This window comes from Kogia breviceps, chromosome 7, assembly GCF_026419965.1.
Source record: "Kogia breviceps isolate mKogBre1 chromosome 7, mKogBre1 haplotype 1, whole genome shotgun sequence".
In the NCBI taxonomy this organism is placed as follows: Eukaryota; Metazoa; Chordata; class Mammalia; order Artiodactyla; family Physeteridae; genus Kogia; species Kogia breviceps.
Window position 1 is genome coordinate 105624017 of NC_081316.1, and position 19126 is coordinate 105643142.

Below are 19126 nucleotides of genomic sequence, written 5' to 3' on the forward strand. Positions count from 1 at the left end.
CACGGGTTTGTGCCCCGGTCCGGGAAGATCCCACATGCCGCAGAGCAGCTGGGCCCGTGAGCCATGGCTGCTGAGCCTGCACGTCTGGAGCCTGTGCCGCGTACCGCCAAAAAAAAAAAAAAAAGAAAGAAAAAAAGAGAATAGAAAAAAGCCTTCTCCTATAAACGGGAAATTCAGATTTACCTATTGTTGGAACTCACCTCCCAGAAGCTTCCATTTGGCACTGGAACGAAAGGCTTCCATCTGCTTTACCTCTTCTGGCCGCTCGTCCACAAACTCAGCCACCTGTGGGAGTGAGAACAATACGTTAAGGAAATCCACAGGATCCAGCCAAGTAGCACTGTTGTTGTCTCAAGAATCTGAAGCTATGACTATTCCATTCCTAATAATACACAGCACACAAAGACCCAAAACGGCCATGAAGAAACAGGTACTGGTCCTCAGTTACATTTGCTCCATAAACATGTGATTGTCACTGGATGGTTTAATTATAGATCTTTCTCTGACTAATCAATTTCCCTCCAGAGGTTAACTTCTTTCATTACAAACCTTCTTATTAATGTGCCAGGTATACAACTGCCACTTGTAAGCTAAAAGCTAAACTCCTTTTATCCTTTTACTTTTACATTCAGAGTGAAAACACAGGCAGGTTTCCTGTCATCCTATCATTCATTAAGGGTTTTGGACTCCTTCTGAAAACTTTCTTACTGTAGGTAGTTACAATGACAATTTTTCTAGTATCCAACCAAAAGAAGTCACTAAAATGTACACAGACTCATAGAATCTTTAAGGGATAAGACCATATTTCATATCATCCAAATTCCCAAACAAATCTGGAATCTTCTCTACAGTATACCTGATAAATGATCACTCACATAGTCCCTCCCTGACAGGGAACTAATTCACTGACATGGAACTCATGTTACAAGGCAGTCTATTGTATTTTGGGGCTAGAAAGTTCTTAGTTTCATTGGACCCATATATAACTTCCTATAACTTCTTTTTTTTTTTTTTTTTTTTTTTTAGTGGTTCGCAGGCCTCTCACTGCTGTGGCCTCTCCCGTTGCGGAGCACAGGCTCCGGACACACAGGCTCAGCGGCCATGGCTCACGGGCCCAGCTGCTCCGTGGCATGTGGGATCCTCCCGGACCGGGGCACGAACCCGTGTTCCCCGCATCAGCAGGCAGACTCCCAACCACCGTGCCACCAGGGAAGCCCTCTATAACTTCTCTCCATCCACCCTAGTCCTACCTCTGATGCAACCGATCCCCTTTCCACATGACAGACCTTCAAAGATGGCTGGCATAATAAATTCTAATTACACAGTAGCAACTATGAGCAAGTCACTGTGTTTTCTGCTTTACTTATATTATTTCACTTTATCCTCACAAAAGCCCTGGAAAGAAAGGCTCCACACTACTAAGAGCAAACTATGGCTCAGAGAAGTTAAGTAACTTTCTCAATCTAGCAAATGGCAGAACTGAAACTCAAACCCAGGTTTGAATTCCCCTCTACTTCTGCTCTTCTCCCAAGATCTTACCATCATTCTTCATATAGCCTAGTTTTGAGATCTCTCACTGGGCATTAAAAACACAGGCTTTCAAACAAGATGGGGCTTCCCTGGTGGTGCAGTGGTTAAGAATCCGCCTGCCAATGCAGGGGACACGGGTTTGAGCCCCAGTCCTGGAGGATCCCACATGCCACGGAACAACTGAGCCTGTGCACCACAGCTACTGAGCCTGTGCTCTAGAGCCCATGAGCCACAACTACTGAGCCCGCGTGCCACAACTACTGAAGCCCGCACACCACAACTACTGAAGCCCACATGCCTAGAGCCCGTGCTCTGCAACAAGAGAAGCCACCGTGATGAGAAGCCTGCACACTGCAATGAAGAGTAGCCCCTGCTCACCTCAACTAGAGAAAGCCTGTGCGCAGCAATGAAGACCCAACACGGCCAAAAAAAATGAATAAATAAAATAAATTAATTTAAAAATAAATAAATAAATAAAATTTTAAAATAACAACAAATGTTATAAACATTAACTAGGTTTCAGTAATTCATTCTGACTGAAACTAAATTGGATCCTTATGATCACTATTTCCCTTCTAATTACTAACTAACATTCTTTTAAATAATCTATCAATATTATACAATATGCTGGGGATTAACATTAAACATAGTCATCTGGAATTCACCTTTACAATCTTTTAGTATAATAAAGCCTATCAACAGCTCTCCTTTTCACCTTGTTTCTCAGCAATTCTGAGCAAAGGTTCCATGACCATACCAATGCTAACTTATCTGCCTATGCTTTTACCCACCTGGCTCTTACTCATCCTTTAAAATTCAATTCAGATATTTCCATCCTTCATGGAATTTCCCAATGGGATAAAAAGTGTGCTATCTCCCTTGTGTTCTAATGGCACTTGGTACATATGTGAACTCTATCTCCAACATTCATCATGTTGTCATTTGAAATTCAGTCTCCCATTGTAGAGTATGACCTGTAAAGTACAGACACTATGTTCTCTTAATCTACATATCTCCTGTACTTAGGCAAGAGCATATAATTTAAAGCTCAGTTGAATCAGGGAATAAAATGAGCAATTAAAAAGTTTCCTTTGATTGAACCTGAACATTATTTTTAAGGTAGGTTCCAACAAATTGAACCATGGCAAATTCTAATCATGGCTCTATCACTGACACTGAGGAATCCTGCCTCTCTGTGATCAGTTCCCTTTTCCAGGCAGATGGAGCCCTCCATATACAAAGACTGTGTATAGGCATCAGCAAAGAAGACTACTTTAAAATAGCTCCTGGGGCTTCCCTGGTGGCGCAGTGGTTGAGAATCCGCCTGCCGATGCAGGGGACACGGGTTCGTGCCCTGGTCTGGGAAGATCCCACATGCCGCGGAGCGGCTGGGCCCGTGAGCCATGGCCGCTGGGCCTGCACGTCCGGAGCCTGTGCTCTGCAGTGGGAGAGGCCACAACAGTGAGAGGCCCGCGTACCACAAAAAAAAAAAAAAAAATAGCTCCTGGAAAGTGTCACCTCTTCTCTGCTCTCAACTTTCCCCCTTACCTAATCTACCCTGCACTGGGAGTCGAGATTGAGAGGCTTGCATTTCAAAGTCCTCACAGCCTCAAAAGATACATACCACAGGCAAATCTCCATCATCTTCCTCTTCCTCCTTTTCTGTTTTAGTGGTTGACATAGATGTCCAGCTCACGTCATCATCCACAATCCGCATTCTAAATGTGAAAAATAAAAAGATCAAAAGAGAAGAAACATTTTTGGATAACAGCCTACAAACACTTATCTTTGGTTTTAGGCTAAAACTCAAAATCCTACAAGATCTATGGTCCATTCTTTGCCAATACGGCCAACTTCATCTTGTACCACTGCCTCCTCAGTTCACTATTCACTAGTCATCTTTTGGTGCCTAGAATGAGCAAAATTACTTTCCGTATGTTTCATGTCTCAGTGCCTTCCCTCTGCCTGACCTACTCTTCTCATTCTTTACTGGGTAACTCTTACGCATTCTTTTTCTTTTTTTTTTTGTGGTACGCGGGCCTTTCACTGTTGTGGCCTCTCCCGTTGCGGAGCACAGGCTTCGGACGCATAGGCCGAGCGGCCGTGGCTCACGGGCCCAGCCGCTCTGCGCATGTGGGATCTTCCCGGACCGGGGCACGAACCCGCGTCCCCTGCATCGGCAGGCGGACTCTCAACCACTGCGCCACCAGGGAAGCCCTTACGCATTCTTAAAATCCTAGCATATATATAACTTCCTTCACAGACCTTCCAATACTATTTCACTTACCTCCCCCAACTAAGAACCCCCGTTACTCATTCTTGGAATACTTTATCACAAAGGAAATAAATCAACCAGTTGTGTAATTAGTTGTTTAAAGGCTGTATCCCCATTAAACTATAAGCTCCATCAGAGTAGGGACTATGCCTCTCTCACTTACAGTGATATCCTCAACACCCTGCAGAAATTGGCATAGGAGGACTCAATAAATGTTTGTTACATGGATACACTATGGATGAGTCCAAATAGTAACAATGCCATGATGTAAACAGTTATTATTAACAGTTATTATTTGAAAAGGCAAGATCACTTATCATAACAACCATTTAATATAAGTGATATCATTCAGTATTACTCTCATTTTTAAAGATGAAAAAACTGAGGCTTAGACAGATAAAATATCTTGCCCAAGGCCACGCAGCCCATAAAGTGGCACAGCTAGGACTCAAACCCTAATCAGTGTTACTCCAAAGCTCAAGTTAATTTCACTACATGGCACTGCCTCCAAGAAATCCACACAAGTCAGAGGGGACAGAAAGCAAGAATAACACAACAACCAAAACAGGAGAGGAAATGGATTAGTTCTGCGGAACTACTTGACTTTACTGGGTATATTATTAGTTTCCTAGGGCTGCCTAACAAAGTACCACAAACTGGGTGGCTTAAAACAACAGAAATGTATTCTCTCACAGTCCTCGAGGCTTCAAGTCTGGAATCAGGTGTCTGCAAGGCAATGCCCGCCAGTAAGGCTCTAGGGAAAGACCTTTCCTTGACTCTTCGAACTTCTGGTAGCCCCTATTGTCAGCATAAATCCAGTCCAGTCTCAGCCTCCATCTTCACGTGGTAGTTTTCCCTCTAAGTCTGTTTCTGTATCCAAATTTCCCTTTTCTTAAAAGGACACCAGTCATATTGGATTTAGCGCCCATCCTAACCCACTATGACCTCATCTTAACTAATTACAACAGCAAAGACCCTATTTCTAAACAGTATCACATTCTGAGGTTCTGGGTGGACATGCCTTGGAGGAAAGGGGCACTATTTAACCCAGTGCACTGGGCCACATAAGTTTTCTCGTTTGAAAAGTGGGGGTAACAAAAATATCTACTTCATGATACTGTTATGAAGCTTAAATAAATTCGTTTAGGTCTAAAGTACTTAGAACGGTGCCTGGCACATGACAAGAACTGTATAAGCGTTAGCTGTTATTGTTAGTAGTAGTAGGAAGAGTAACAGGAAGTGAGCATAGGTCTCCGACTCAGGACCGGAGTCCTTGGCATTGGAGAATCCCCACCGACATGTTCTGGGCCCTTAATATCCACGCACAGAACCTCTGAATTTGTTTCACCACTTTAGTCTCAGGGCACAATATTCATTCTCTGCGGGAGAGGACGGAATGCTACAAAGGCGGGAAAAGAGTAATGAAAGTTACAGCTGGGCCTGAATACGTCGAAGGTACTGCCCAGGAGCGCGAGGAACGGTCTGAGCGGACTCTGGGCTCAGGCAGCGCCTGGCGAGCAGCCAAGGGCGCTGGGCCCCTCGGGGCCGCCGGCGAGGAGCCCAGGAAGAGCCGGGCCGAGGGAGGAGCTGAGAACGTGAGGGGCGGCGAGCCGCGCGGACCCCGCCCCGCCAGAGCCAACTCACCCCTTGCCGCCAGCCCCGCCAGTCTTCGGCCGCTTTTTGCGACGCTTGCGGCCGGACTCAGGGCCCCCGTCGACGCCGACATCTGCCCCAGACAAGTAACGCTTCAGGTACTCGGCCTTGGAAAGCGGCGGAGCTGCCGCCATGGCAGCGGCGAAGGCGGGGAGACGGATCGACACTGAGGACAAAATTCTTGAACGCGAAACAGACAGCTAGGACTCTGGGGGGCGGGGCCAGGACCGGAAGTGGCGGAGGGTGTTTGGAACGGCCAGCGTGTCTCGTGTGAGTTTTTGCGGGCTTACGAGGGACACGCGCACCTTGGGGGCCCACTCTACATCCCTCTGACGGGGCAATCGTGTTTCTTATCTTTGTCCATTCTGTCATTCAACAGACCGTGCAGCAAGCGCTGTTGTAGCCGCGAGGCTACAGCCACAACCCCAACAAGATCTCTGCCCCCAGCAGCTTCAGAAGCACCAGAGAGCAGTAGTTAGGAACGTGGGCTCTGGAGCTGCAGTGCATCTAAGTTTGAGTTATGCTTCCATAACTTACTAACTGTACGACCTTGGGCAACATACTTAACAAAATGGGGATAATAATGACACCGAACTCAATGGTTGCAAGGACTAGGATAATATTACTGTGTAAAGTGCTTTGAACAGCATCTGGCATAGTGTGTCAGTTATTTTTATTAGTATGTTTAGGTGGAGAGAAATCTGCTTTAATAGGCTTTCAAGAACTATTCAACAGAGGAAGTCAGGAATTCCAAATTCCAAACCCAATATAATTACTATGAAAAATACGGAGGTTTCTAACCTATGTATCTTACCCACATTTGATGTTGGCTGCCCCTAGCTATCTCTGGCGTAGAATATTTCCAATGAAAATGACCTGGATCTATTTTCAGCATGGCAAGAGAGAAGCTAGAGAGATTGAATTTTTTTTTTTTTGTCATTCAGTCTTTTTTTTTTTTTTTTAACTCAGGTAATTTATTTTTTGCCCAGGCGGCATGCGGGATTTAGTTCACCGACCAGAGATGGAACCCGTGCCCCCTGCAGTGGAAGCGGGGTCTTAACCACTGGACCACCAGGGAAGTAGAGAGACTGAATTCTAATACTCAAGTTTAGGGAGAAGACTTTTCTTCTTGTGGGCATTAAGAGCTTTACTTGAATTATCTCATTTAACCCTCACATTTCTCAGATGCTTTTATTATCCTTACCTTACAGATGAGAAAACTGAAGCTTGGAGAGGTTAAGTTGCCCAACTTAACACAGCCAGAACATATGACCCTTGGGAGCACAGGCTAACAAAGTGGGGTGCAAGAGGTAATCCAAATTTCTTGTAAAAGAATTAGATTGCGTATTTTACTTATCTCACCATATGTTAAATTTTTGTCACTGTTTTAAGGTTTATTAGTCAATAAAGTATTGTTATACTTTATAAATAAATATGCATATCTTGGAACACATGTTCAGAAAATATACATAACAAAACAGGTTTGGAGATCACTGCCCTGAAGCATGAACTTTTAACCACTGGGCTACACTGAGTGGTCACAGCACAGGCCCAGGAAGAAGAGCAGGCTGGGTCTCTCAGGGCCTATGAGAAGGGGGCACTGGACTGATAGGGCTTCACTAGCTGCAGGGCCCCACAGGTCTCCCATCCACAACGCTGCCTTGGCTTCTAGCCCACTTTAGTGTATCTCAAGCTGAACTCCACAGCCCTGCCTCCACCCTGGTGTCAGCAGACATTGGGAAAATCTCATATTTCCGCTCCAGTGAACATTACCATTATAGTCCTCTCCACCCCATCGCCTCCTGCCCATTTGTCTTCAGTTCCACCTCTACCCGTTCTACTCAGTACCAAACCTTAGCCCGACAAGACTAAGCTCAGGTCTTAACCCTGCCACACAGGGCAGTTAAGCAGGATCAGATGCATTCACGACGAGTGGCATGGTCTAAGTTTTGCCCTGTCTCTGCAGTTCCATCTAATAAAGCTAATGCCCCCACCTTCCCTGGCACTACCCAGACCCCTTCCCTGCTTAACATTCCTCCATAACACGGTGATTAATCTGACACTGTTCTACTTGTTGGTTTCTTGTCAACCCCCCACCCACTCTGTTTGCCAATTTTCCCCACTACACTTGAAGCTCCATGAAAGCAGAGCTTTATTTCGTTCAGTTCTATGATGTGCCGGGCACAAAGCAAGCACTCAAACATCTATTGAAGGAAGGAATGAAATGCCAGCTCCAGTCCCCAAATTATAGTAGCCACACTGGAGAAAATGTTCTTCAGGAGGTTGAATTCTACCAGCATAACAAACAAGGACAGAGTGCAAAAAATAAAAATAAAATAATAAATAATATAATAATTTTTTTAAAAAAAGACAGAGTGATTTCAGAGGCCAGTGCTGTTTGAAAGCCACCATTTTAATGAGAACTTCTTCACCTGTCCTAGATTCTCTCCCCTCAGAAGACTCTCTTCCTGTTGAGAGTCAGTATTTTATATACCCAAACCAACTTCCAAACCCCAGACATAGCTGTCTTCCACCTTCCCCAGCTCTTCAGAGTTTCAACTTGACATGAGAGAGCATTGTGTGGAGGGAGGGTAAAGACTTGATAGGAAAAAAATGACAATGACATGCCCGATGGTTCATTTCTGGGTTTCTTCCCAGGCCAATTCAAATCCTCCAAAACAAGGTCAAGTAACGCAAGAGGCTTGCATTTCCATCACAGACTGTTCAGAAAGTGTGCTCAGATCTCCGACTCAGACCAGGTGTCCTCCCCACACGGGCAAGGCCTGGTGGGGAGGCCACTCCAGCCTTTTCCAATAGCAATAAATAACGCTGCAGTCTGAGCAGCGCTGGAGGCTGGCCGGGAACCGCCCACTGCTACCGCTGGGAAGCCAGACCTGTCTCATAGCCCTCCGTCTTCATGTCATTGAGCCCCAGTTCCTCATTTTGGTCAAATGTGCGCTTATAATGCTCCACCTTCATCTCAGGATCGTCTTCAGGTGCATACACGTTCTGCAAGGCCAAGGACAGACCATCAGTGCCTGTGCCATCCTGCCACTCCCCCTCCCCCAGACAGCTTCCAATTCCCACTTTCCCAAGACCTTAATGAGGTGTTTATTCCTTTTTGTTTTGTTTTGTTTTTGGCCACACGCCATGCGCGATCTTAATTCCCTGACAGGGGATTGAATGTGCGCCCCCTGCAGTGGAAGCACAGAGTCCTAACCACTGGACCGCCAGGGAAGTCCCTTTATTCTCTTTTTAAGGGCCTCCAACACCCCATGGCTAGGTTCAACTCGTGGGCAGCGACAGAACCCACATGGGCTAGAAGTGGGACTGCAGGGAGAAAAACTTTCTATCTGCACCTTCTTACGAAGACAGTAGCATAGTCTTAACAGTGGAGAGACTTTAGAACAGTTTTGCCTGACCCATAATAACTGCTCAATAAATGTTAAAGTTACTGTTAATCACCAGAATATCTCCCTAGTCAGCTTAAAGCCTTTTCCCATCTTGGCCTCTGGACAAGGCACCATTTCTCCTCAATCCACGGTCAGATCTGCAAAATGAAAACGCCACTGCTGGACTTAGAGCTGGGACTCGAGCTAGACTAGAGGAAGAAGGAACCTGGGAGTCTCCTTCTTCCCCTCTTGACACACACTTACAGTCCCATACACCTTCCCCCTTCCTCTCTGATGTTCCAATTTCTGCTAAAAGGTTCCTTGATAGAAAGCAGTTCATTTAGAATTAAGTCTCTCAGTTTCTGGAGAAATGATACATATTTAAGGAAGGTCAGAAAAGATATCTCTGTGAAATACCAGGGAAGGTCTACAGTACCTGCAAGTAGCTGTTTCCTGCTGGATCGTCCATAACAAAGTGGGCCTTCATGTTACCCTCAAGGATCTAAAGGAGACAGAATACAGCCTGAGCATGTAAATCTTACATAGCTGCTGGCAGGAAGGGACTATGTCTGCCACACAGAAACCAACCCGATTTACACTGCAGAATCCCCCAAAGTTTTAAGAATTGGTGAAATGAAGGTACCTCTAGAGGTGGAGTGGAGAGAAACTAAAATAAAGACTGTTTGACAGCTATTTAAGAAGCAATCCGGCATCCCTAATCTCCTCTCCCATTCCAAACAGACCGATTGCCCTTCCCCCACCCCAATAAAAGAGAATTCTGTGGAGAAGTTACCACAGCACTCTATGGACAGGGGGACACTCGCCCAGCTGAGGGTAGAGGGAAAGAAATCAAGAACAGAAGTGAATGTACCCTTATTGGAAACAGACATACACACACCCCAGGCTTCTTCCCACACTCAGCTCTCAGAACACTGCCAGCCAAGCCTTCACCCTCAAGACAGGAAATGGAACACCCACTGATGGGAATCTGACCAGCCCAAGAGGAAACACCTAACAACTCTGGCAATGGAGTTACCTCAACAAAATGGCTAAGCTAAATCCCTCTCCAACGAGCCCAACGTCAACAAGACTCACCCCACTCAGGTGTTTTAGTCCTCTACTTTTAAATAGAGACCCAATGATTACCAGACATCTGAGCAAAGCCCCTAACACTGAAAGACAGAAATCAAATGGGAAAAAAATACTTAAGAGGAAATGGAAACTATGCGAGGAAAATAAAACGTAAAAAAAAAAAAAAAAAAAACCAACATTGATATTCTCAAAGAGAAAAAAATACTACATCCTTAAAACAACAGGATGCTATTTTTTTAAAAGAGGAGAGAGTATTGAAAGACCAAAAGCCACTTGGAAAATAAAAATGTCAGTGGAAATGAAAAACTCAATTTAAGGGTTGGAAAATTAAGTTAAGATAACCTCCAAGAGTAGAGCAAACACAAAGAAACTGAAAACAGGACAAAAAAATAAGTAAATTACAGAAGACCGGACAAGTCAGTCTAACATCCAAAACATAGGGATTTCAGAAAGAGAGAACAGAGGGGAAGCAATAGAATACTTTTTAAAAGCTTCCTAGAACTGAGCCACATGAGTTTCCAGATTCAAAGAACCCACCAAGTGCTTAACAACAATGGCTGAAAATTGACCCACATACACCAAGTCACATCCTGAAATTTTACATCACAGGGGACACAAAAGTATCACAAGAATAGGTCACAAGCAAAAGATAGGGAATCAGAATGCCTTCAAACTTCTCAACAGCCAAACTGAGAAACTGAAAGACATTAGTGGGAAACTGGAAGACCTTAGAAATTCTGATAAAAAATTATTTCCATCCTAGAATTCTATTCCCAGCCATTAATCTAATATAAGAGTAGAATAAGGACTTCCCTGGTGGTGCAGTGGTTAAGAATCCACCTGCCAATGCAAGGGACACGGGTTCGAGCCCTGGTCCGGGAAGATCCCACATGCCACGGAGCAACTAAGCCCATGCGCCACAACTACTGAGTCTGCACTCTAGAGCCCGTGAACCACAACTACTGAGCCCGCGTGCCACAACTACTGAAGCCTGCGTGCCTGGACTCCACGTTCCACAAGAGAAGCCACCGCAATGAGAAGCCCGTGCACCACAAGGAAGAGTAGCCCCTGCTCGCTGCAGCTAGAGAAAGCCCGTGTGCAGCAACGAAGACTCAGTGCAGCCAAAATTAAAATATTAATTAATTTTTTTAAGTGGAATAAAAAAATTTTCAGACATGCAAAGTCCCAGAAATTTTACTTCCCATGCATTTTCTTAAGAAGCTACTGTCCCTGGTGGCGCAGTGGTTGAGAGTCTGCCTGCCGAAGCAGGGGATGCGGGTTTGTGCCCCAGTCTGGGAAGATCCCACATGCCGTGGAGTGGCTGGGCCCGTGAGCCATGGCCACTGAGCCTGCGTGTCCGGAGCCTGTGCTCCGCAACGGGAGAGACCACAAGAGTGAGAGGCCCGCGTACCACAAAAAAAAAAAAAAGAAGAAGCTACTGGAGAAGATGCTCCAAAAAAAAAAACGGGAGAAAACCAAGAAAGGAGATGGCATGGGATATCAAAAACCAAGAGAATCCCCAACATGTCGGTTAGATGTTTACATGTGGCAAGAAAGGGTATGCAGCTTCTTGTTCACTGGAGCCCCAGGACCACAAGCACTGACCGGCCAGAGTCCTCTCACCTGGTCCAACTTCTGGCTAAACTCCTGCAGTTTCTCTGTCTGGCCAGGACTGGAACTGTCGCCCAGTGTGAAAGGGTTCTTGGTCACCTGCAGTAAATGGCATCCAAATTACTAGAATACTGGCTCCATGTTTGACAGGCTTAACCATAAACCTGGTGCGGGGTGACAGGGGTGCCTGTCAGGGAAGCTTGGTCTCCATTTATGCCGCACCGCCTTTCTGACCTAGGTGGTCACCCCTAAAACCGTGTGAATTAATCTGCCAAGATGGTAACGGGCAACGTGAAAAAAAAACTAGAGAAATGTTCTTAAATATGATCTCTAGTCCTCACTGGAAGAAGTGCAAAATAAAGTATGATTTACAAAGACAAAATGCCCGACGACTGATAATCAGTTAAGCGAAATGGTTCATTAAGAGGATAAACATATGGGTTAAGTCAACACACACATATATATGTACGTTCGGGACTTTTTTAGGTGCTGGAAGGACCCTCATGACCCCATTTTACAGTGAAATAAACGACTTATCCAAAACCGCAAAATATCTGCATCAGCCCAGAATTAGGCCTGAGAATTTCCATTCTGAATTTCCCACAAACTTATCATCGTGATCCAAAATAATACTTAAGTCTCTCAAATCAGCTTTAAAGCAAAGAAACCTCAGTTATCAGCTCCAAAAACTAGGACCTTTGCAGCCTTCTAGCCCCTTCCCCACAGCTGCACTGCGGAAGATGCCAGGCGCTATACTCAGGGGACTCACCAGTTCCCGGATGTCTTTCAGTATCCCCTCCAGTGTGGTGAACTTGCCCCCGAGGACAGCCATTCCCAGTTCAAATTCCAGCTCTGGGATTTCCATACTACATGTCTCAGACTGTGAGATGAGAGATCAAGTTAGGCTTTAAATCAGGAGCTGCTAGAGAAAGCTAACCAGAGCCCTCCTGCCAAATTAGTTACCACTGTGATAATCTGGGGACAAAGTCAGCCGTCCCATTTTTCTCTGAATCTCCAATTAAAGTTAGACTCACTCCTGGAACCAACCTTAAAAGGGGGCATTCTGAGTCATGGCTCCAAGCTGGCAGGCGTCCTGTCATTAGAGATCAGAAACAAGGGCCTGCACAGACACCAGAGGCAAAAGGCTGCCAAGTCATCAGAAAGAGCTTAGAGGTCACCTTCTGAATTGGCACTTCCTACCATGGATTAACTCTGCTCAGGGAATCCTCAAACCCAAGGAAGTAAGGAGGTACCTCACAACGCCAGGATGTGATTGAGAAAAGACAAATTCCCCCTCGACAGATACAGCCATGGGCAGAGGAGAGTCACTTCCCCAAGCAGGTTGCTACCTTGAGCAGGTCTCTAGTCATATCTGAGGGATCAGTGATGTAGAAGGTGATTCTGGTGCCCAGGGGCTCTACTGCTCCTCCAGATTTCACCTGCAACAGACAACAGTGTCAGAAGCAGCAGCAGAGGAGACACCCATCCTCACCTGGTGCGGGGAGACCCGGGCGGGTTGGGGGAGTAGGCTTGGACCTCCAATCAGGCCCACTGATGGCTACCAAGGACAGTACCTTCTAAACCAACAGTGGCAGCAGTCACCCAAAGCAAAATCACTGAAAGCTGGCCAGGAGCAGAGTACCCAGCACCGGCAGCCTGCCAAAGATTTGCCCTAGATTGCCAAGAAACTGAATTCACGGTTTAAAAAATGACTCTTGGGGCTGAAGGGGACTTCCAACTGCAACTAGTGTGTAGATTCCCTTTATAATTTTCTGGTTTAAGAATTTAAACAGCTTATGCTTGAATACACTCAGGGAAAGGGAATTTACCACCCTCCAAGGCAGCCCACTCTATATTCAGATAGACCTAGAAAGTTTGTCGTTATTGAGTCAAAATCTGCCTCCCTGTTCTTCGATCCCTCTGAGCTGTAGGTCAAAAAGTGGGTCTCTCGCTCCCATATAACCAACTTTGAATGTCTTCAACAAGTTATGCTATCTCTAACTTTTCTCCTCTAAGCCAATTTCTAGTTCAAGAGCTCCTCACCCTAAGCAGCTTCAGAAAGGATGAAAGCTACTCTTCCCAAACGATGAAGACCACCCACCTCGTTGGTCCGATGGCCGCAGTTCTCGCAGTTGGTAGCCATGATGATAACCTCCTTAAAGTGGGGAATTTCTGGAAGGTGGAATTAAGGAAATCTGCTTCCAGGATAGCAAGACCAGCCTCTGGGGAAGAACAAATCCAAACCCCACAAACACACAGTTGCTGGTCCCAGGACTGCAGGAAACAGATCACAAGAAGCAGCCCAGCTCAGACAGCTCCCCAGAAGAGGGCAAGGTCACCACCCACGGAGACCGCTGTTCATCAATGTCTGATGACATGGCCCAGGCCACACACAGGAGCCTAGAGACCACGGCCTAATTCTCTCTTTGAACCCAAAAGCCAAGGTGCACGGTCTCATGAAAGGCAACATCCCTCTCATCACTCGGAATAAAGCCTTGTGCTTTCCCTGAAGGGAGTACTCTCCAGCTTGAATATAATCTTCGTGCCTGAGTCAGATGAAGAGCAACCCAACTGCCCGACAAAAGATACGAACTAGCTTCATGTTGGTCTGGGCCGGAGCGTTGCATTCCGGGCAGTTGGTGTTGAACTGGAGCACCTGGAACACAACAGGGGGACGTAGGGTGAGCCCTTCCAAGCGGGTGAAACCTGCTCAGGCTAAAGACATTCAGCTGGTACACTGGCGGCCACCCCTGAACAGCGTCAGTCTCAGGCCACCCGTCTGCTCCTTCCTCCACAGCTGCCAATGTGACTCACTTCGTTTCTGAGATCTTCCTCTTCTGGTTTCTCTTCTGGTTCCTCTGCCTACAGTAGCAGAGACGCAAATCGTATGTTGGCACACAGACCTCAGCCTCCCCAACACCCTGCCCCAGAGTGAGAGAATGCTCTGGCTTGCTTACGTCAGCTGCCACCTCGTGGGTTTAACAGAGAAGTTGGAAAGCAAAGCCCCAGGCAAGGGAAGAACAGAGCTTAGGATAGGATCACAGCCACTTCTGTCCTGTGTTGTAAAGTTTACCCAAAGTCCTTAAGTGAGCTAGAGGGGAGGCACACACATGCTGAGAGAGCGTACAGAGGGTGGCAGCAGCAAAATAAGTTCCCACTGACTCCAAGCAATCGGAGTGCAAGATAATTCCAGAGCATTCTTCTGGCTTCTTCAGTGCACTTACCTGGAGCCCCAGCATCTCTTCCTGATGTAGAGTCCGATTATAGTGTGTGATCACCAGGGCATCATCTTTCCGGGGAGCATGTGGGTTTTCCACAAAGCTGTTCCCTGAGGGATCATCAATGATCTAACAGATGGGTAAAGAGAGAGCAGTTATAACAAGAAATCATGTACGATCCTCCACATACCATCAGACCACTGAGGCACCACAGAAAAATCTCAGACTGTCTTAATGGTCTCTCCTACCCTAAATCTGGGGCACCTGGAGTCCCTCAGTACTCACCAGGGTGAAAGGAGAGGCCACTTGTTTTAGCTCCTTCAGTTTGACAATGAACTCATCAATTCTTTCAGCCATGGCTTCTTCATTCGCCTGACAGGAACAAAGAGTAAAAGATAGAACTTATGCCCCCATCACTTCCAACAGGAAGTCACCACCTGTCTTAGTGTGACTGGGAACAGAGACTCAGGCTTCACAATAAGAAGTAGCAAATAAGTTTGAAGTTTATGGGTGGTGCCAGATGAGCCTCATTTTCTCACTCATTCAGCGATTTAGTCCAGGCACTTGTGCCAGGTTATAGATAACAGTAAATAAATCACAGCCGTCTCATGGGGCTCCACAGCCAGTTAAGAAGACAGATGACTAAATTTGTAATTATATTATTTCATACATATATGTATGTATATATGAAATGTCATAATAAACATAAGATACAATAGAACACTCAGGAAGCACAGATAAGCCCAAGAGTATCAGGAAAGGCTCTTCGGAGGTAATGTTACAGTGTCTGTCTGAGAAGAGGTCTCAGTGTACAGTGGGACAGGGGAAGTGGAAAGGATAGTGGTACAGCATACGCAACATCCAGGCAGCTATAACATCACTGTGTGCTTCCCCCCAGAGTTCTCCAACATTCAATCAGAGACAGTTCAGCCACATGGGAAGGTGAACAAGTGTACACAAACAATTTTTCCTTGAGCTGCGGCCATCAGAAAACCCCAGCTCACCCTTCGTGTGGGCTGATCCTGCTCCAGGCCAGAGACAGCACGGCTGATCAATCCTTCAACGGTAGTCAGAGCTGGTGAGTAAGAACAAAAGACTGGTCAGTCTTCACTTTGCTATCAAGTGCCTGTATGACCCTGCGCAGTTCACTTCAACTCTCTGGGCCTTGATTTCACCTGTAAAATAAGGAGGCAGGGAACAAGGTTCCATTCACCTCTAATTCATTCCGGTTTTTCTATAAGATGTTGTGGAAAAGCCCGTACGAAGCTTTTGGCCAACCCAATACCATCTTAAGCTGCTTTACCTAAGCTGTCTGCTTATGTTAAACCAATGAAGATCACAATGTGTAGCCAAACCCACACACAAGCCGCTAGACCTGGCACCAGGAGTTTTTCAAGAAAGTAAGATTTGAGTTGGGCATGAACGGTGCAAACACTCTGACCTTAAACTTACCTCCCTTCTGGCTGAAGGCAGGAATTTCAAAATCCAGCTCTGGGATCCTTGTGGTGGCAGAGTCAGTCTTCACTACTTCTCTGTTCATGTCCTGGGCAGAAAGAAAAACCTTCAGTCCACAGAGATCTCAACAATACAGGTTCTTCTCAGGAAATAACAGAGTGCCCCCCCAACCACCAGCACCACCAAAGGCCCCACCCAGCCCAGCTGTCTCTTCCTCTCTCCACTAGGGGGAGTCCGGACTACTCCCGCGGAATAGTACCTTGCTGTGAAAACCAGCAACTACTGCTCATTTGATACTTTCTGACAAAGTTGACAAAGCACTTTCACAAGTCTTACCTCACCTGAGCAGATGACAGCACCAACACCATTTTACAAAGGAGGAAAGTGAGGCTTGAACACTTAAGTGGATTTATTTGAGGTCCGACCACCTGGACCAGAGCTCTGACTCCAGTCCCCAGGCTTTCTCTTAGGACACTAGGGTAACTGCTCTGGGCTCCTCTCACCTCCTGGGCCCTGACGGTCAAAGTATAGCGCACTCCCTGGTCCTGTATCCTGCCTGCCGACTGGATCTCCGTGTTGTTCCAGCCACACTGCTCGCAGGAAAAGGAGCTCACGATTATTTCTCTAAAGAAGGGGATCTCGGTGAGCAGGAGGCGCGTCATGCCCTAGGGAAGCAGAAGACAGGGAAAGAACCAATGAAACCCCCATCCCCCCATCTACTGACCCCCGGGCGTGCCTTGCCTCCGGGTCCCCAACTGGACCAGCCTGGCCAGGTCGCCGACCCCCGCTCCTCCCCTCCTCAGCCCAACCCTCCAGCCGCCCGCGGCCGCGCCCCCGCCTCACATTGCGGTAGCAGTTCATGCACAGCGACTCGATCTCGGTAGGCTGCTGCTCCTCGTCATCAGCGCTAATAGGCCGGAACAAGTGCCCCGGCCCGGGCTGTCGGGCCTGGACGGGCGAGGGGGCGGCAACAGCCCCCGGGAGCCCGGGATCCACAGCCCCACCTGCCAACATCACCACGCGCTACTCAGGCCCCAACTTCGGTCTTCTGCGCCTCTCTTGGCTCCACCCCTTCCTCTGGCACTTCCGCCAGCTACCGCCCCGCCCATCCTTAAAGAGGCCGAGGACTCCCCTCGGAAAACAGTTCCTGACACGGTTTCCCAGTTGCCGGGATTATTCGGTCCACATTTCTAAAGCCATCCGGATCCAAGCTTTGCCTCCACCTCAATTCAGGCGTCACTGCCCCCAGGGCGTCCTCTCAGACCCAGGGCAGTTTTTTGCTCCTTTGCAATAGCTCTGCCATACTGGATTCTAACTATTAGTCCACAAGTCTAACTACGAGAGGCTTGACGGCAAGGGTCCTGACCATCCATCGGCATCCCCGAGGAGGTGCGCTCCTCCCTGGGTTTGCTTGGATCCGCCGTTGGGCCAGATGCTGCGTAGGCTCTAGATCACCCTCCGTTTGTCCCTCCATCTCTCTCCCTTTCTGTTCTTCTCTCTCCCTATTTCTGTCCTCATAAACACCTGCCCAAATTCCAGCCTCAAATACACAGCCCTCACTTTTACCCCCTATTGGCTCATCCCCACCACATCCAACCCCAGCTGACTCACCCCTCCTGATCTAACCACCAACAACAAAAACACCTCTTTGGAGGGGTGAACTTTCCTTTCCAGCACCTCCTCTCCCTGGGCACCTTTCTCCCAGTTCTGGTGCTAAATCTAGGGTGTCATGGAAGAGATCCAATCTGCAGGCATGATGAGGCCAGATTCAGGTGGGGTCTGTGCTATGAGGGAGTGTGGCAGTGAGAACTCTGTGCAGGGTGGGCTGAGCCGGGAGGAAAGGGTGCTGCCCTGGACGTTCTAAGGGTACTGGACTGGGTGTGTTTACCCTTTCCTCTCTCCTCTTCCCTCCACTTCACCCACCCCCAATTTCAGACTTCCCAGGCAGCTATGAGGAACTTGGTTGTCATAAAAAGAGGGACAGTCAAAAAAGAGGCCATTCAAAATCTGCAACAGCTGGGACAAAGAAGACAGGCCACCTCAGGGGCCTATACCTCGTGCAAACCGTCCTGTGGTAAGCAGGCTGGTGAACAATGCAGGTGCAGAGGAAGGGTCTCTAACCCAGGCACACCACAGGTGTGACAAACAGCTGCCAGCCCAGCCAGAGCAACACCCCTCCAATACACCTGGACTAGGAGGAGGTCAATGAGAAAGAGTAGCGAGGGATTGAAGGGGGGTGATGGATGTGCTTTGGGGATGGTGGTGAGGCCACTGCTTTCAGACATAGTCCAAATGAGAATCACACCAGGCAAGTAAGCTTCCATCATAAGCATCTATTTCATTTGTGCCAGAAATCTAGACTTCCGCCTGGGAGTCGGGAGGGAGGGGCCAGAGATGGGGAGGGCACACAGTAGGCTCCCCAGAGAGTTTAAGTAGCCCTCACAGATTGGAGGGCTCGGTCAGCTGTTTAGATGTAGTGTTATGTAAGGAAATCCAGGCTCTGCTCCCTCCCATCACGACCCACACCATTTGTCCCCACCGGCATCAGCCAGCAGGGATATATACACACACACCATCACATGTTCTCTTCATCGTATTTTCTGCTCTTTCTCCCTTCTCTTCCCCCAACAGAAGCTGTCATGGCAGCCCTGGTGAGAAAAGAGCTCCTCTCTGTGGACCAGCTCTAGCAGTGGCCACCAGGTGGCCAGAAGTGATCAGAGCCTGGCCCTGGGACGAAGAGGCACAGGCTTCCAGCACCATGGCAACAGGCTTGCACATAATGACCCTGCACATACAATGCCTCCTTCCCGCCCTCTCCCGCCACCCCAGAATGGAGCAACTCAGGATTCCCAAATGACCACGGGAAGCCGGGTTTGCAAAGCCTGGTGAATGTAATGCAT

The 19126-nt window shown here is 47.5% G+C and overlaps 2 protein-coding genes across 3 annotated transcripts in view; both read right to left on the reverse strand.

Annotated features, from left to right (window-relative positions):
* BUD13 (BUD13 homolog) overlaps positions 1–5678 on the reverse strand; it is a 33971-nt gene extending 28293 nt beyond the window's left edge. The window contains exons 1-3 of the mRNA XM_059070189.2: positions 5450–5678; positions 3155–3248; positions 201–285 (exon numbers count right to left, since the gene is read on the reverse strand). Of these exons, the coding sequence (XP_058926172.1) occupies positions 201–285; positions 3155–3248; positions 5450–5592 (322 nt within the window). The 5' untranslated portion in view covers positions 5593–5678. The remainder of the gene's footprint in view (positions 1–200; positions 286–3154; positions 3249–5449) is intronic.
* A 2172-nt stretch (positions 5679–7850) lies between these two features.
* Positions 7851–17305, reverse strand: ZPR1 (ZPR1 zinc finger). Of its 2 annotated transcripts, XM_059070190.2 has the most exons (14): positions 17070–17305; positions 16730–16891; positions 16224–16314; positions 15776–15846; positions 15057–15143; positions 14778–14900; positions 14368–14415; positions 14143–14209; positions 13655–13725; positions 12903–12992; positions 12323–12433; positions 11566–11652; positions 9287–9352; positions 7851–8467 (listed from the first exon to the last, which is right to left on the reverse strand). In XM_059070190.2, the coding sequence occupies exons 1-14, from the start codon at positions 17238–17240 to the stop codon at positions 8333–8335; spliced, it is 1380 nt and encodes a 459-aa protein (XP_058926173.1). In that variant the 5' UTR covers positions 17241–17305; the 3' UTR covers positions 7851–8332. The 2 variants fall into 2 exon arrangements, with proteins under 2 accessions (XP_058926173.1, XP_066895090.1); XM_067038989.1 differs by lacking the exon at positions 9287–9352 and having other exon boundaries at positions 17070–17290.
* Positions 17306–19126: the final 1821 nt, after the last annotated feature.

Bases quoted from the DNA above. Each gene is read 5' to 3' on its own strand.
- ZPR1 (XM_059070190.2), bottom strand. From the start codon at position 17,240: ATGTTGGCAGGTGGGGCTGTGGATCCCGGGCTCCCGGGGGCTGTTGCC. The intron at 14,901-15,056 runs GTGAGTACTGAG...CCCATCTGTTAG, and splicing joins TGGCCTCTCCTTTCACCCTG to ATCATTGATGATCCCTCAGG. The intron at 14,210-14,367 runs GTGAGTCACATT...GTTGTGTTCCAG, and splicing joins AGGAAGATCTCAGAAACGAA to GTGCTCCAGTTCAACACCAA.